Below are 17,380 nucleotides of genomic sequence, written 5' to 3'. Positions count from 1 at the left end.
AGATGATCTGTCAATACACTTCCTCACAAAATTAAATTACTTTTTTCTATTTAATTAAATTACTTATTTAATTAATACAAAATTTACATATTAATAATTAGTTTTCTTCGTATACTTTTAATATAAAATAACATATAACAAATTTGGCTTATTATTTTATGAGTAGTTTAAAATATTTATATTTTACAAAAAAATAATTCTTTAAAAGTATTTAATTATGAATATTCCCTTAACTTTTTAAACAATAAAAAGGATTAATCAAATATATAAATCTTGAAAAAATGACATAATACAGTTAGATTTTAAAAAGATATAATATTAAACTATTTCTGAATATGTTTTCTTTTTCTTTTTATATAATTTTAATCATAACAAATTTGACTGTTTAGTTTTAAATAATAACTTAATTTACATAACTAGAATTTGTATTTTATGATACATAAGTTTATAAAATAAGTACTAATGTATTCTTTATATTATTTGTTATTTAAAATATATTATATAATAATATGTAAATTTTAACAACATAAATAATTTTATATTATCAGTCATGTCTATCATACAGTAAAAACATCGTTCCATTGTTCTCTCTATTATGCAAATGGACTTTTCTTTTTAAAAAATATATAATTTTTAAGCTGTAGACTAATAAATTCTTCGATAAATTACTAAATTATGTAATTTATCATAGGTTAAAAAGGAATATTATTATATTAAATAAAAACAGCGAAGGATTTTATTTTTATTTTTATTTTCAAGTAATCTGAGATTTTAAAATTTTCAAGATGATCTCCGAATATGCTTCGATACAAACTATGCCAAAAAAAAAAAAACTAAATTACTATTTTAATCGATACAAATTTTACGTGGCAATAACTTTAAAATTATTTCCATAATTTTAATATAAAATAAAGTATAACAAATTTGACTTTTTATTTTATGTATTTATATATTTTGCAAAAATATGAAATTATAAATCTATAGATCTTAAAAATGAATAGCATTTATACAACTATACTTGAAAAAGATACAATATAAACAATGTTTATTTTATTATTTAGAAGTCTTTATATGATAAATTTGACTCTTCATTTTAAATAAAATACTATTATTTTATAAACCCTTACATTATAAAGGTATGAAATTTAGTCATGTATAAAAACATTTTTAAAATAATAGTAGCATATAATTATTTAAATGTATTATTAATATAAAAATTTTATATTATTAACTAATTAAAATGTAATATAAATATTACTTTTGTATTAACTTCTATATGAATTTTTATGTATAAATTATGGAAATTAATTCTTAAATTAAAATAATTTTAAGAATATTTATTTCCATCATGTCAATTAAGTTTCTTTATTATATGAGTTTTATTTTAAAATTTGATTGTGATATTTTTATACTTTACTTATAAGTTTATTTAATATAATAGTATACTTATATTAATAATTATGATATTTAAAAAAAATTATAAATAATCATACAATATATTTATTTAAAAATTATTTAATGATATCTACGTAATACATAAATTATTATAAAAAGCAATAATTCTCACTAAAATGAGAATCTGTAATAAAATTGCAGTATAAAAACTTTCTTACCACATTATAGTGGGTTCTAATGAAATTTTAATATTAAATATTATTTTATTTATCTTAAACTGTATTTTAACAAATACATTATTATAAATTCCTATAGCAAAATGTAAAATTAATAGTTTAGTATTCAGAAAAAGTCTAAAATATTTAATCAAGATTAAATATTAAATTAGTCCCTTAAATGATAGAAATATTTTAGTTCATAAATTGAAGTAAAAAAGTATTTTTAATTTTTAATATTTAAAGGACTAAAAAATTTAAAATATTGAATCTATAAAACAATTTTAGTCTCCTTTATTTTTACAAAAAAAAATTGTAAATATTTTAATTTTATTATATCCTACTTATAAAATTTAAAATTTAATTAAATAAATATCATGAAAATAAACTATTTTATTATGATTGATTATTTTATTTGTATATTTTATGTCATTTTCTCTTTTAATATATAATATAAAGTTTATACCTTAATAAAAAAATTCATCTGTTTATAAAACATATTTCTATTTTTCTATCTGATGATCCCTTCAAACCAGTCTCAAAGTATCTTTATATTCAGCGTCCTTGACCAACTACAAGCCCTTCTGGTTCACACAAATCTTATAGTTTTTTCTTTTTCTAATTTACCCCCCTCAATATATGTCGGAATATAGGAGCTTTGCTTTTAGAATTGTTGTTTTGATTGTTTCTTTCACCTTAACGAGTGAACTTGTTGCAGACGTGTATTGACTTTTTTCAACGTCTTTTTTAGTTGTCTTTCATACCTCGTATTAGTATGGCTCAAGTTGTGAATCATTTATATGCATCTTTCTTCAATTTAAAAAACATATTGTTTTTTATTGCAAGATAATGGCTCATAGGTATTTTTTTTTTTTAAATGAGAAAATGGAAGGAAAAATAAAACATATACTATGTAAAACTTGAGTATTGATAACGAAGTGAGATAAGATTATTCCTGTTAGTCATACTCTAAAATGTGTGGCTTAGATTTACAAAACAGGATGCATTCATGTTATTGAAGAACATGTGAATATGCTCATTCAATAACCTATAAGCCGGAACCTAAAGAATCATTAAATTAAACTAAACCACAACTTATTCAACATGTAATTAGAATTAGAATTCATAATTACGAAAGGATTTTCCACCTTGCTAAATTCCTAGTCGCCTATTATGTGAGGGTTAAAAAAATATACTATATTCGACCATCGTTAAGGTCACTAAGAAGAATCTTCAGATCCACCATAGCCATAAGGGTTTTTGCTGGCCCAATTCCATTGATCGCGGCACATCTCATCAATGCCATATTTGGCTCTGCAAGTAAAATAAATTTGTAAGGGGAAAAAAAGGAACAATTCGAGAAACCTTCCCAAACTTTTATCAAAAGATCAAAACATTTCCCAATATATTAGTTGCAAATTTGCATAGCGTGAACAATTATTAAAAATGTTCAGTCCAGGCAATAATTCAGGGAGGATAGCCTCATGTAATTATTCACTTGAAACCAAATTAACACTTACTTCCATTTAAGTTCTGTTTCTGCTTTCGCTGTTGATGCATAGACAACTTCAGCATCTCCAGGTCTCCGATTAGCCATTACAAGTGGAATTTTCTGAACAGTATAAAATTGTAAAAACTAATTAGTCATGTACTGAAGAATAACTTAATCCGAATATGTTATATATGGCATGTAGTGGAATTTTCTCCTACTTTCATGTTGTAAATATATATCAGCCAAAGGGACCATACATTATGTCGTTGAGGGACATAAATTAGAACCATCAGGTCCAAAAAAACTTTCAGCTTGTTTCACATTTCTACCATGTCGGTGTATCATCAGACTACATCTGATCAGATACACGTAGCATGTCAAATGAATGGTTACACTGTCAAATTTAAACATCCAGGAAGAAAAGAAAACATACGATAAAAATGAGATGCCAAATTGCATTATGGAAAGTGTCACAAAAATTGCAGCAAGGGTTATATACCAGATACGAGAGCAGAAGTAGAACCATCAGACTGTTACCTTTCCAGAGGCTTGTTCGAAAGCTTTAACCATCTCCAGTACTGATGTTCCCTTTCCTGTTCCCAAGTTATAAACCTTACAACCTGCACATACACAAAACCAGATTTTACCAACATAAAAAGAAAATCTAAAGATTAAAAAGGCCAAACGGTAAATTATCACTGGCTTATAGGAATCAAACAACAGTTACAATCATTGCTACTCTTCAGAGTTTACCAAACCAAACATACCGAGTAAATTACTAGAAGAAAATGATAAATTTGGACTAATACCTATTTTAGTATCTTCCAGTTTACGCAATGCAGCAATATGCCCATCTGCTAAGTCAACAACATGAATGTAGTCACGAACCTGAGAAAAAGACAAGAACCATCCTGTAAGATCCTCTGAAGAAATCAAAGGTATGGGAACACATGCATGCACAAAAAACTGATTGATTATGGTTAGTTCGGGATGTCCAAATCAAAGGGAAAAAGTGTATAGGGTGTGAGCATTGCATGCAAGTTTTCAAGAAAAAAGTTCACAAAAACAAGTGAAAAAGAGTGAGAACATACTCCAGTGCCATCATTTGTTTTATAATCACTTCCAAAAACTGTCAATGCAGGGCGTCTGCCAACTGCCACTTGCTGAACAAAGGGCATGAGGTTATTTGGAATTCCACGAGGATCCTCACCAATGTAACCACTAGGATGTGCACCAACTGGGTTGAAGTACCTCAACAGTATTATTTTCCATTCTGAATCTGCACGGTAGATATCATGGCAAATTTCTTCGATCATAAGCTGAAAAGACAAAACTCTCATCACATATCATTGCTAGCTTCCCAGATAAAAATTACTACAAGGTTCAACAAATTATATATATAAAAAAAGCTTTTTTTCTTGCAAACTTCCATCATCTTTAGTTGCTATCCAACAATTTCATGGTCATACCTTGGTTCGTCCGTATGGGTTTGCTGCTGACAAAGGGAACTCTTCAGTACATGGAACCTCCTTTGGCCAGCCATAGACAGTGGCTGAAGATGAAAACACAAGCTGAAATCATTCAAGAAAAAAAATAAAATTAGTTAAATAATCAGATTGCAGCATCAAGAAAATATACTGCGTAACCAATTTCACAAGACATTCCGTGGTAGCAGGGAACTAGAAGAAGAAAGGCTAGACTTCGTATCAAGATGTAGCTTCGATTGAATTTCTTAACAAACTCTTGTAATTGAATGATTGATACTTTTCCACTACCAGTACTAGATGTATATGATATTATGCCCCATCAAGGCGACCTCGATTCCAGTCTCATAAATTAAAATGCTATGGAAGTGTGACGATATTATGAATATATATCATGACATTCTTTCCATGCATTTGAAGCCCATTGTGCTGGACACAAAAGTACAAAACTAAAACAAAGTTACCTTCCTGCATCCGTGGGCAGCCATGACTTCAAGGAGAACGATTGTCCCAATCAGGTTGTTGTCAAAGTAGAGTAATGGTTTCTGCACACTTTCACCTACTGCTTTTAGTCCAGCAAAATGTATGACAGAATCAAACCTGGAAGAAAAGCACATACATAAAAAGCAATTATAACTTGTATGATCAGTGATCAGGTAAAACTATAAAAGAACGTGAAGCATAGACAAGAAATGATCAATCATTTTTTCTTTTTCTACAGTAACTTCTGCATAATCCTTACTTTGTGGAAGAGAATATTTTCTCTAGTCCATCTCTGTCTCGGAGGTCTAACTGCAGTAGGAAAAATAGTTCAATAATCACCATAATAAAATAATTGTAAATATTCTCGACTTCATGTAGACAACAAATTGTAAAATTATTGAAGTGCTCTTCTTGCATCAACGTTAACCGCTGCTATAGACATGTACACTAGATACAACCCAAGCATAGTATAGTCTATATTAAAGCAAGTAAGTAACTGAACGTATAAAAAAACATAAACACAGTATGCAACTAAGTCACCATTTAGTTTAAAGTTAAGTAAAATTAATTTTAATTTATTGAATGTTTTAAAATGTGTACATAAATTAATTATAATATTTTTATTAGAACGCGTGTTTTACATTAAAAAATGTGAAAATTAATTATCTAATTATAAAACAAACAAGATAACGCTTCAACGCAGCGTCATCGGGGGGAGGAAAAGAACACAAGGTGGACTTGGGGAAAAACTTAAAAAATAGAATTCTTATTGTAAAGGAAAATAGACATCACAGAAAGCGATAGAACAAGAATGGATCTTAATAACAGAATAATCTCACATCACATCAAAAAGTAGATAATGTAATTTGTCGGGCAAATTGTGATACAGAAACAGCCCAAATCATTATGAAACACACACACATAACTCGAACCTGTCACCATCTGTTCGTTCACTAAAGTATGGAATAAAGAACAAAACTTTTGCTTTAACCAGTTGGTGGGGCCCAAGCAATTTATAAGGTAGAATTAATCACGCAAAAAACAAATAAAAATCAAATTACTCAATTCCAAACCAAAGCACTATAGATTAAAACAATGGTTAAATCCAAACCAACATCAATAAAAATCACAAATTTTGAGAGCCTGCATTGAATTTTTATAAAAAAATAAAAACGTTTAAGAAGCGTTCATACCTTGTGATAGGAAAGGTTGTCGGCGAATTCTCCGGCGAGTTTTTGGACTCTTTGGATGGAGGCTTCGGAAGAATTGTCGAGGTTGTCGACGACGACGGCCTTGAAACCGCCGAGCAGAAGCTGAAGAACGGTGTGACTACCGATGTAACCGGCTCCGCCGGTGACGAGAACGGTTTGGGTTGGCATAATTGAAGCGTTTGGCGAGATAGAAACCGGTGATGAGTGAAAGAAAGCGTAAACGTGAATGGAATGGTAACAGAGGAGAGAAAAGGAAGGGTAAGTTATATAGGTGGCAGTGGAAAAGTTAGAGTTTGTTACGCGCCACGACGATTTCGAAGAAAACGAGATTTCTGTGACACGTTAATAAAGTCATATACTCTATTCTTAGGTTTAGTAGCACTTTGCTTTATTTAGCGATTTTTCATTTTTATTTTTTTCTAACTCCAATATTTATACTTGGAAGTCCCAGGTCAGCCACGTGGATTTCTTGTTCTGATTTTGTCTTTGGCGCTTCTTAATTCTTATTCTTTCCACAGCAGTCACCACAATTTCTAATTTTCTAATGATTCTCTCTCTCGTCATTTTTCTTTCTTAAGAGCTAGTTTTTTGGGTTAATGATTCGTTGATTAAAAACAAGTTAATGACAGTTACTCTATCTAGTTGGATCTTTTGTTTTTTTTGGCTAAGTGGCCATTATAAAATGGAATTAAGCCATGAGCTGTTTCAATTTTCATTAACTCTTGCTACTATTTTCATATGATATTATTCTTTCCAACATTATTGTACTTTATTGATGGAATAAATTATTATGAGTTTTTTTTTGGTAAAAAATGGATTTTCTTTCTTAAATGACACTTACTGGTAGTAAAGTAAGGTTGTTCCTTCCTTGATATAAAATAACGTTTATTTTAAATGACATTTATTATTACTTATTTCATTTAATTAAAATTTTTCAATACACTCCATTAAGAACCACCGTAATTGATCCAATTCAAGGTAAAGATTGAGACAAAAAATAAAAATCAAACTAATTGAATACTGAAAAATTAAAATCATAAAAACAAAAAAAAATGTTGAATTGGATCTAATTTTTAAAACTAACTTGTAATGTATATATACAATTTTATTTAATAAGTTAACTTCTTATTCATACTTGTACAACTATGCTTCTTATTTAATGAATTAAATTCTTACTTTCGTGTCTCATTTTTTTATCATACAAATTTTATTTTTATATTAAAAAACTAAATTAAAAATAGTGAATAAGAGATAATAATATAATTTATGTATTGTCTTCTAACAAAATTAAAATATAAAAACCATCCAAAACTGCTTCTAGTTAGATTGACTTTAATTTTTAAAAAATTAGTTCAAACTAAACTGTAACTACATATTTTTATGATTATATTAAATATTTCTTTTTTTAAAAAAAATATAAACCAAACCATAACTCAGTTTTATTTCAACTGATTTAATATTTTATTATTTCTTAATAAATATATTCACTGTGTACGGAATAATAGTATTTAAATTGAATAATTTTAAATTCTGAATTTAAATTGAAATTAGTTATGTATTTTTTAGATACTTTAGATAGTTTACAATATGCATTTTTATATTTTGTATTATATATATATATATATATTAATTACCTGTGTGTATAAATATCATTTAATTTTAAAATTTATATATAATATACGATATTATTATTAATAAACCAATGTGTTTCTTAATGTGAAGAGCGAGGTTGAAGAGTGAATAATATTAAGATTAAAATTTTTTAACAAAAATAATAGGATACTTTTATTTATGATTTATTAAAAAGTTTTAATTTGTATATGCACTTTTTCTGTTACCTTAATTTGTGCGTACGATACTACTGCTTTTTAATTCGTTAATCAACGTTTAGCTTTGACCCTTAGCATTGACTTTGGAAACTTGATTCCTCAAAGTCAACACGACTGTATCTTAATGATCAATTTTCATATTCTCTTTCCATTTATTATTATTAAAATTTAATTTGAATCTACTGTGAATATAAAAATGTATATATCATCGATTAATTAAAATTTTAAAATATATATCCTTTATATTCATTATTACAAAAATCAACCAATTTTCTATACAATAATTTATGTTTGGGTGATAGTATATAAAACTTTTATACTATCATTATATTTAAAATTATTATTATTATTATGTCAGTCAATAAAAAATAAGATTAAACAATTATTTTAATAAAAGTATTTCGTTTTTAATACTCAAATGTTCTCTTACAAAATAGTTAATTTGATTGATAATTTTTTAATTTAGTTAATAATAATTAAATACTGAAATGGATACATAGGCAACCCGTTCAAGTTTCAGCTGAATTTGCATGTCAATTTTAAATTTAAACTAATTTTAAAATATATATCAATAATAGGTAATTTCTACGGTATCTTAAAATTTGAGATAATATAAAATATATTTTTACATGTGAAATAATTGTTATTATTAATTTTATATTAATATATAATAAATTGAGTGATTTATTAAAAATGTTAATATATTTTAATTTATAAAATATTAAAAGAATTGTAGTTATCAATCTAAAAATGATACATAATATTTTCTTAAGTTTATTAGTACTGTGTAAGCACTTTAATAATAAGTGTTGGAGGCTTAAGAATAAATATTTTTTCTATATTTTTTATTTAAGGTTTTATTTAATAAAACAAGCGTCCGTAAATAATTTAATAACTATTTTATATTAAAATTTTGTTATTTACACACATTGCTTAAATTTCTACAATTTTCACCATTAATCACAGACAATCTCACCCCAATAATCACTGAATAATATATTGAGCATTATTCTACAAGGAAAAACGTCACTATTTTTTCTTTGAAGATAAAAAAGGGGCTCGATATTTGACCTGTAGAAAACGCCTAACCCACCGGGTTATATAGTATTCAAAATAAGCATGTCGTTCTGTGAGGGAACAAACGATGTGGTCCTAATTGATTGTGAATAATTGTATAATTTATGTTTCAAGCTGGGTTGGACTGGTGCTGGTTTTTGTTTTGATGCTTAGTCCATTGTTATAGGCTTTTCTTTATGCGTATGGGAAGCCCCCGGGAGGACACAGAAAAAAACGAAGAACACATTCTTTATTAACAATCTAACAACAATCATTCGCTCTTTTATTAGGCTAAGTTTGGTTGGGGATTAATGGAAGATTATTTTTTTAATGGGAGTAATGACATTCTACGTATTTTTGGGCTTTGTTAGATTAGTGAGAAATAAGAGAATACTTTCATCCTAAAACGTGGAAGTTGCAAGCCCTAAAAACCTTCTAGAAAAAGCTTAATAAGAGGATATGAGGAATTATGATTTTAAATCCTATAATGTTCCATTTATATTTTAGAAATATTGAAAAACTATTATTAAAAACAAGTTAAAATCATCCAAAAGAGTATGGACAACAGCTGCTCAGAAGTGGTGGTGTTTCCCGTATTGACTTAGGAACGATTATGAAAAAAAAATTGCAACAATGACAACAAATAACGATAATGCTTTCACATGAGACACTTCATTAATAAAATATCACCAAGACAATTAACAACGAATTTACACCACCGTGTGCAGTTATCTATCTACCTTTGACTGAGAACCGCGAGGACGGATTTCAATGGCAACAAATATTTGCATTAGATGTCAAACGCTCCCACATTTATGATCGTATAAAATGCATTCCTTCTCGTGACATAATGGTGATTCTTCCAAGATACCGAAGTTTCAAAACTTGCCTGCTAAAAGGCAGTGCTGAGTCGCGATGCTTCTCTTTTGCTCAGTCAAGAAAAGATCATCGAGGTGGGAGGTGAGGTGAAGCTTAACTAATGATGCAGTGGCACGAACCATATGCACCCAAACACATCTTTAAACTTCTTCCAAAGGCATGGGCTGGGAACTAAGAAGCCTTTCAGCCTCATCATTGGCTTCTGCTTGTATTTTCCATCTCTGTGTAGAAAAGTAAAACGAGGATACTATGTTACAAAAAAGCTAGGAGTAAATTGTTACTGCCACATTAAACGTCTTGATATGGAGTTGCTTCAAGTTTGACTAGATTGTCAGTTTGTCACTATATAGGCTTAGATAAATTTTTCGGCTATAAAAATTGTAAAACTTGTTTGTTTTCTGTTTTTAAAAACAATTTTTTTTTTCTTAACAAACAGTTTTTTAAAATTGTTTTTAAATATAATTTTAAAAAATTAAAAATCAAAACAGCAACAAACAAACCCTTACTCCCTCATTTTAAAGTTTTTTTTTTTCAAATCATTCCTTCATAATAGTTTTTTACCAAATAGACTCTTCGGAATTTTTATTTCCATTTAGTCCCTCTAAAAATTATGAAAATTTTCATTCCATTCCTTTAAACATCATGAGCTTTTCATTTAGATCTCCGATTTTTCATTTGATCTCCTAAAATGAGGAATTAAATTAAAAATTCATGTATTTTTGAGGGATCAAATGGAAAATAAAAAATGAAAAGGACAATTTTGTAACAAACAACATTTTATAGGAGACTTGTTTTAGAAAGAAGTTAAAAATAAGAGACTAAATAAATTTTCAAGAACTAAAAACATAATTTTTCATCATGGCAAGTCGACGCATCTGAAGGGATAGCCCAATCATTTAATCATGTACTTAGCAGGAATGAGGGAGACGGGGAGAGGGATTTCTTAATTGCCGAGCTAGACATTCAGCTCAAAAGAAAAATCTACGATAGAAATGCTTTCAATTTCCTAGTCTACGAATTTTACTACCATCTCTAATCCTAAATATAAAACTCTTCTAGAGAGTTTGTAATGATCCTTTTTATAAAACTCTTTACATATTGTTTCTTGCATTAATTTTTTAAAACAAAAACACCCTTATTTGAGACCAAGTAATTAATTAGATAGAAAAATAATAATAGAATTGGTCCCAACAATTATAAAGGTAAATTTAAAAAAATTATTTAAATTGATAAATTTGATATCATTAATGAAGTTAACTACTTTCCTTAACTCTTGTAAAGTAGTTAAGAGAATCTTGTATTTAAGACTAGGTGTAGTATAATTCTGGGAGGAATATTATAGTGAGCTTTCATAAAAGGATAGTATAGGCCATAATCAAAACAATAGTGGCAGGTAATAGGCATGCATTTTAGGAACATATACCTCCTCCAAATTTTCAAGCTCCATGATTTGTTCTATCTGTTCTGTGATACTATCCTGCAAAACATGAACCCTCAGCTAAGTAAAATCAATGTTACGGCAAGGATATCATGATCCAGAATGAATAAATGATTAAGTAGTTTACCACATTACTGGCAGTTTCAGCGGCTAGAACATCAGTCTCCATCTCCACTTCAATTTCAATCATCGAGGAAATCTGACCAAAGACCACTATCAAGATGTATTTATTGACTTAAATATTATAAAAGCAAGCAGGAGAATTCATTTGTTTGTATTTCTCAGGAGAGAAGATATTCTATTCACACTTTAAAAGAAAACATACCCTAGCATAGCTGTCAATCAATTCAATCCGTCCCCTAAGGGAGTTTTGCAGGCTCTCTCGCACCCTTTTGACTTTACTTCTCCGATTCCTGGATATAAATAAAATGACAAATGGTATCGTCAAACTAGACCAAGGAGGAGTAAAGACAAAAGAAAAAAAGCTCAAGGACATCAACATAAACGGTCATGTAGGAAAAAAATTATTATTTCTAGAAACATATGTATGAAGTTTCAGCAATTCACCGATAAGAAGGTTCTCCAACAGCTGAAATTTTGTTCTCAAGTTGGCACATTCGAGCTAACATCCAAATCTACAAAAAAAGTATAATCAAATTTATATAACTCAGGCTGCAGATATAATGCCACAGAAAGAGAAGAAAGAAACTATTATCTATAAAAATTACTTTCATAAAATCCTGCGCTCATCGTGGGAAAAGAGACATATAACCAAATAACTTTGCTCGGATAATTTCCAGAATATACTAACAACCTTTTGAAGTACTTTCTATCATCAACTACCAATTATGTTCATAGTATATAATTTAAATGCTTCAATTCAATTATTAAGTTATTCTGCATTAATTTCAATCAGACTGACTTTTCCACAAATTAGCATTTTACATGATACTTTCATGGCAATTAGAGCCAGATATGAAACTGTTTTTCCTTCTTTTCTTCTTAGTAAGGAAGGATATGTAGACCAATATTTTTTTGAGAATGCAGGATGATTCACAGTGCATTAGGTTGCACTATTATCAATTGTTGTTGTGTGTTAGCTGTCAGTAAAGATTGTATTATTAAAAACTTTTAAATTTCCATCTTAAACAATGTAACATTGTATTAAGCAGAACTCAATCCACCGGGGATTTTGGTAAGTATGAACGCTCATGTCTAAGGCAATGCATATCACATATTTCCTTCCTTTGATGAACTTGACAGTTTCTCCAAAAGAGCATACTATTGCTGTGATTACAAGGGGTGGAAAATTTGGATAGATAAACAGTAAAAATCTAAGGAGACATTATTCCTCTGCTCCCCAAAAATAAGTGAATAAAGGTCAATATTCTCATGCTAATCATAAAGCATGCAAGTAGCACACCTCTTTTTCAGCAGCTTCTTTTAGGTCATTGATGCGAGACAGAAGAACATCATATTGAGATAGAAGTCGTTGTTTGATAGCAATTGCTTCTACTGACTTCTGTGGAAGCTGTTGCCATAAATAAATGCAGATAAACTTGTAATGTCTTTCATGAGAATAATCAGTAATGACTAATGTGTCAACACTGAATAAAGGGGCCAGAACATCATAATTGGAAAGGAAATATAAAGGGCTGTTTGGTTTCATAAAATGTTTTCCATTTTCATTTGTTGTTTATCATCTTATTTTTATTTTGTTTCCTTTTTCAAAAATTTGTACAAGTAACAGTACAAACAATAAAAAGTTATTTTCACTATTTTCTATACAAATATATGAAAACAAAAGAGAATGAAAATAAAGTAGTAATTTGTAATTTAAAGAAAAAATAAATTTTTTTCTAAAACCACACAACTTCTAAGAATCACCTTTTTTTTCCTATTTCTTGCATTAAATTTCAAGGATGTGAAGTTGTGAAACAAAGTACAAAGCCTCCACTGTTGTGAATAGAATTTCCAAGTTGGTTTTCAATTGGATAAACAAAATTATAAGGTATTGCCAACAGAAAATTGGTTCTGTCGAGAAGTAAACTTGAATGAATTAAGAGAAGATAAACAAGCTTCCTCAAAGGAGAAAAAAACTGATGAATTAACTACAGTACCTGATTAAACTGGGGAAGAACAACGGAGTTCAAAGTAGATCCAACAACAAGAGTTGAAATAGCAACGACTGAGAGGAATTGGGGCAGGCTGGGGTCAATAAGTCCTGAAGCAGCATCACCAGTGGCCAGCAAAGCAATAAGTGGAAAGAGAAGAGAGGGTTTGAGTAATGATGAATTTTCTTCTTTTCTTGGGGCTCTTAAAAGTGGTGATTCCCGCCCATCTTTGTGGTTTGTTATGCACATAGCCTCACCAGGATAGAAATCGGGGGCCCTTGGACTGAATTTAAAGGGGCCCACCTTCCTATAAACATTTGATGGAGTTGCCACAGCAATAGTTACTCTTTCGCCTTCTTGTGCTGGCAGATCAACTGTCTCAGTTGCAAATCTGTGAGTGCGAGCCATACCAGAAGGGGTCTGCACCTAAATGGTAGAAGAAGAAAGGATAGATGTCAAGAGTTAATAGAAGCAAGACTTCACAATAGGATGTGATAGGTAAGGATATCAGTAATTGGCATGAGCTAATTTCAGTAACAAATTAACACTAAAAAAAAGAAAAAACTAAGAAATGAAGCTCTATCTCTTAAGTCTCAGAGCCAAATTGATAAGAAAACATAGCCAACCAAAACAATCTGAAAGATTAGCTGAAGGGATCACCGAAGATGTGAACTGGGAATCATACAAAAGAAGACAAGAAATTGGCAATAGGATTACAACATTGTACAAATTATATAAACACAAAATAAATGTTGCAGAGAGTTAAAAGCTAGGAATGAAACCTTTACCCAGTGCAGGTATCTCCAATGAGATCCTGGCTGGGGAGAGAAAATATTACAAAAGTATTTCCAACACTTAGTAGTAGAAGGAATCAACCTTGGCATATAAAAAATATATTTAGAAAGGTCAAAATTACTAGAAGGACAGTGATGATAGTTAAAATTGCAATTTTACTCATAGGATCGTGCAATTTTATGATTTTCACATGCCTCAATGATCCTGATCACACACTCTAACTTGTTTTTCTAGGGTTGGAAGCAAACTCTAATGATGATGCTGGGGGGTTCTGAATTTGAAATTGTTGTGACTATAAATTTGAGGCTGTAAGTAATTTAAGGTTATTTTGCCTAGTTTCTATAACGTTTTATGCATATGTATGTATTTAAATATAATTTTGTATTTTAGGTAGGATCTTACAATCTGTGTTACAACCATACAATTTACATGTTTCACTAACCCTTCCAATCTTAGGTAGGATCTCAATTTTGTCTACTACATGTGTTTGTAGAAATCAAAAAGTAGAGGTCTAAAAAAGCTAATGCATCAAAAAGAATTCATTGTTTCACTGGCTGCTCATTACTGACCAACCAACTTCGACACAAGTTATATAAAGGTTCTCAACAAAAAACTATAGCATGATTATCTAATCAGAAGACAACCTCACAATCAGATTCAAAGGTGAGTGGAGAGTACATACCACAATAGAATGAACAGCAGCAGGAATGCTTTGCTTCATCAGTTTCAGGTATCTTAACCCCCTTTCCCATGCCGTAATGTCCATGCTGCGTTCGGTATGAGGAGATCCTTAGAAAAAGTGAATACTCCATGATCAACACCATACACATACATATGTATTAACGAAAAGACAACCATTGGTTACAGCAAAATAAAGAGGAAGGGGGGAGAACAAACACCAGAACAATTTATGTATGGTGCTTCCCACGGCAAATATAAAACTCAGATTAGTGGAAACTCAAAATCAAACAATAGAGGAGTTAAATACATCATCCCAATTAAAAGTAAAATTGTAAAAAACCATACTAGTTTTATCAAAAGAACTTTAAAAATCTAAGTTTTTTAGTTTTTTGCATAGATGAAAGAAAATGATAAAATGATATGACTAACCAACCTGATTTCTTCTGATTGAATCCTGACTATGTCACCCGATACAAGTTCATATTGGTAGCGACACTTTGCACAAGATACTATCTGCAGAAGAAATGTTCATACTTGCCTTAATACTATCATATAGTCATGAGTAGTAAATACATATGATTATGAGAATATGACAAGAGATAGCTTCATTTAAAAAAATAGATGTTTAAGAGAACCAATAGAAAGATAGTTTCATGTATCTCGACAAAGGACCATAGCAGTAAATCAAATCACACTCATCAATAAGAACTCTGTACACACTGAGGATTAACCCTCATTGACAACATCTCACCAAGGAATTTGTTAATGAGCAAAGAAATGTCAATAATACTCAAGTGTATCAAAACTTACACCTACATTGAAGGAAAACAAAAGAGAGAAAGCTGCAGAATAAGGCCCAGTGAGTTTGAGACTGCTTTATCATAATCAGTCTCCAATCAACAACGTTGAACATCAAATTATCTTTTTCACAAGGTGCTCTTATCATAACTTTGGACTTGATATCAGCATGCTGAGGATGGAATGGAAGTTGGCAACAATTTAGTTGAGTTACCATTTTAAAAATGCCCAATGTGAGAGGGAAATATACACAATTTATTTATGCACTAAATGGATATTGAAGCACAAGCTTAGCCCGCCCTTGAATATCCCAATGATTTAGGGTTAGTGAAATTACAGAATATCAAGAATAAGATATCCGTAGGGATCAGTAAACTACGTATGATAATCAACGCAACTATAAAATAAATGTCTGATACAGACACAAGAGTACCTGAATACCTTGCTGTGGCTGTGCAACAGCAACAGCTATCCGACAACTAGGACACTTCACTATCTTCCCAAAAGGGACCTGCAACAACAAAAACAGTTGACATTGGGGATCAGAAACAAGTCCAATTTTCACTACATCATTGCCCACATACTTCAAAACCAAATCTATTACAATTCACAATGTATATATATGCCTAGTGATTCAATGCATAATGCCATAAATGACTCAGAGAAAAACGAAAAGGGGAAAAAAAAATCTTAAACCATACCTCCTCACCAGTAGAAACGCCGACCTCACAAATATACTTAATCACCTTAAGAGAATCAGAAACCCTTAACGATGCCGCCAAACCCTGAATCAACAACGTGTAAACATGCGCATTAGGTCTCGACCACTTCCATCTCTCCCCCGAAATGCCACTCTCGCCAACTGGTCACACGGTACACAAACACAAGCGTTATCAAATTGCAATAGTTTTCACAGCAACAACAGTGAAAAAAATGCAGAGAAATAACCTTGGTGAAAACTAGCGCGCATGGCGTAGAAAATGGACAAAGCGAGTTGGGGATTATTGCGGTTAAGAGCAGCGGAAATAATGGAGCAACAATCAGAGGTGGAAATGACGCCGTCGTTTCGGGAAGAGGTGTTGGCGATCATCTGTAATGCCTCGTCGGCGTCTTTGGCGTTTGCGGCGACTCGGAGGAGGAGTTGTTGGTCCAGTGAGTCGGAATCGGAGGCAGTGTCGTGAGAGATTTCATTGTGGCTCTCGCTGACGGACGCTTTGGCGTTGAGGAATCTGGATTGGTTGGGGAGTGAGGATGTGGCGAAGAAGGTTTCGGAGAGTTTGGGAAGAGAGGAAGAAGAAGGGTGATGAAGTAAGCGAGAAAAGCATGGAGTGCACAAGTTCAGAGTCATAGCAGAGACGGTTGTGAATTGGGTTCTGTGGAGAGTGAGACTATTACATTGTGGTGCTCTGGGATTAGGAACGAGAGGTCGTTATGTGTTGTGGGAGACAGTGCCAAGCATGGATAACGTGAAGGTTGGGGCCATTCATTTTCCTCCCAATTTGTAAAATCC

At 30.7% G+C, this 17,380-nt stretch overlaps 2 protein-coding genes across 3 annotated transcripts; both read right to left on the bottom strand.

Annotated features, from left to right (window-relative positions):
• Positions 1–2,598: 2,598 nt before the first annotated feature.
• On the bottom strand, positions 2,599–6,507 carry LOC113854930 (UDP-glucose 4-epimerase GEPI48). The gene is made up of 9 exons (XM_027486273.1): positions 6,263–6,507; positions 5,329–5,378; positions 5,051–5,186; positions 4,572–4,673; positions 4,194–4,421; positions 3,912–3,990; positions 3,640–3,722; positions 3,131–3,222; positions 2,599–2,924 (listed from the first exon to the last, which is right to left on the bottom strand). The coding sequence occupies exons 1-9, from the start codon at positions 6,446–6,448 to the stop codon at positions 2,831–2,833; spliced, it is 1,050 nt and encodes a 349-aa protein (XP_027342074.1). The 5' UTR covers positions 6,449–6,507; the 3' UTR covers positions 2,599–2,830.
• Positions 6,508–9,647: 3,140 nt separating this feature from the next.
• LOC113853557 lies at positions 9,648–17,380 on the bottom strand. 2 transcript variants are annotated; one of them, XM_027483978.1, is made up of 12 exons: positions 16,819–17,380; positions 16,572–16,732; positions 16,304–16,381; positions 15,506–15,585; positions 15,074–15,158; positions 13,603–14,022; positions 12,906–13,013; positions 12,050–12,117; positions 11,808–11,895; positions 11,610–11,681; positions 11,468–11,521; positions 9,648–10,265 (listed from the first exon to the last, which is right to left on the bottom strand). In XM_027483978.1, the coding sequence occupies exons 1-12, from the start codon at positions 17,216–17,218 to the stop codon at positions 10,185–10,187; spliced, it is 1,695 nt and encodes a 564-aa protein (XP_027339779.1). In that variant the 5' UTR covers positions 17,219–17,380; the 3' UTR covers positions 9,648–10,184. The 2 variants fall into 2 exon arrangements, with proteins under 2 accessions (XP_027339779.1, XP_027339778.1); XM_027483977.1 differs by having other exon boundaries at positions 9,809–10,265; positions 11,468–11,542; positions 16,819–17,262.

Source organism: Abrus precatorius, unplaced genomic scaffold (genome assembly GCF_003935025.1).
Source record: "Abrus precatorius isolate BTA unplaced genomic scaffold, Abrus_2018 Scaffold11, whole genome shotgun sequence".
Classification (NCBI taxonomy): domain Eukaryota; kingdom Viridiplantae; phylum Streptophyta; class Magnoliopsida; order Fabales; family Fabaceae; genus Abrus; species Abrus precatorius.
The sequence above is the reverse complement of the archived record's forward strand: the minus strand, read 5'-3'. Positions and strand labels throughout refer to the sequence as shown.

Coding starts and splice junctions, on each gene's coding strand:
- LOC113854930 (XM_027486273.1), bottom strand. CDS start 6,448: ATGCCAACCCAAACCGTTCTCGTCACCGGCGGAGCCGGTTACATCGGT. Junction 3,223..3,639: donor TCGAACAAGCCTCTGGAAAG/GTAACAGTCTGA, acceptor TATACTGTTCAG/AAAATTCCACTTGTAATGGC. Junction 2,925..3,130: donor GAAACAGAACTTAAATGGAA/GTAAGTGTTAAT, acceptor TTTTACTTGCAG/AGCCAAATATGGCATTGATG.
- LOC113853557 (XM_027483977.1), bottom strand. CDS start 17,218: ATGACTCTGAACTTGTGCACTCCATGCTTTTCTCGCTTACTTCATCAC. Junction 11,896..12,049: donor GTTGGAGAACCTTCTTATCG/GTGAATTGCTGA, acceptor ATTTATATCCAG/GAATCGGAGAAGTAAAGTCA. Junction 11,682..11,807: donor TGATTGACAGCTATGCTAGG/GTATGTTTTCTT, acceptor GTCTTTGGTCAG/ATTTCCTCGATGATTGAAAT.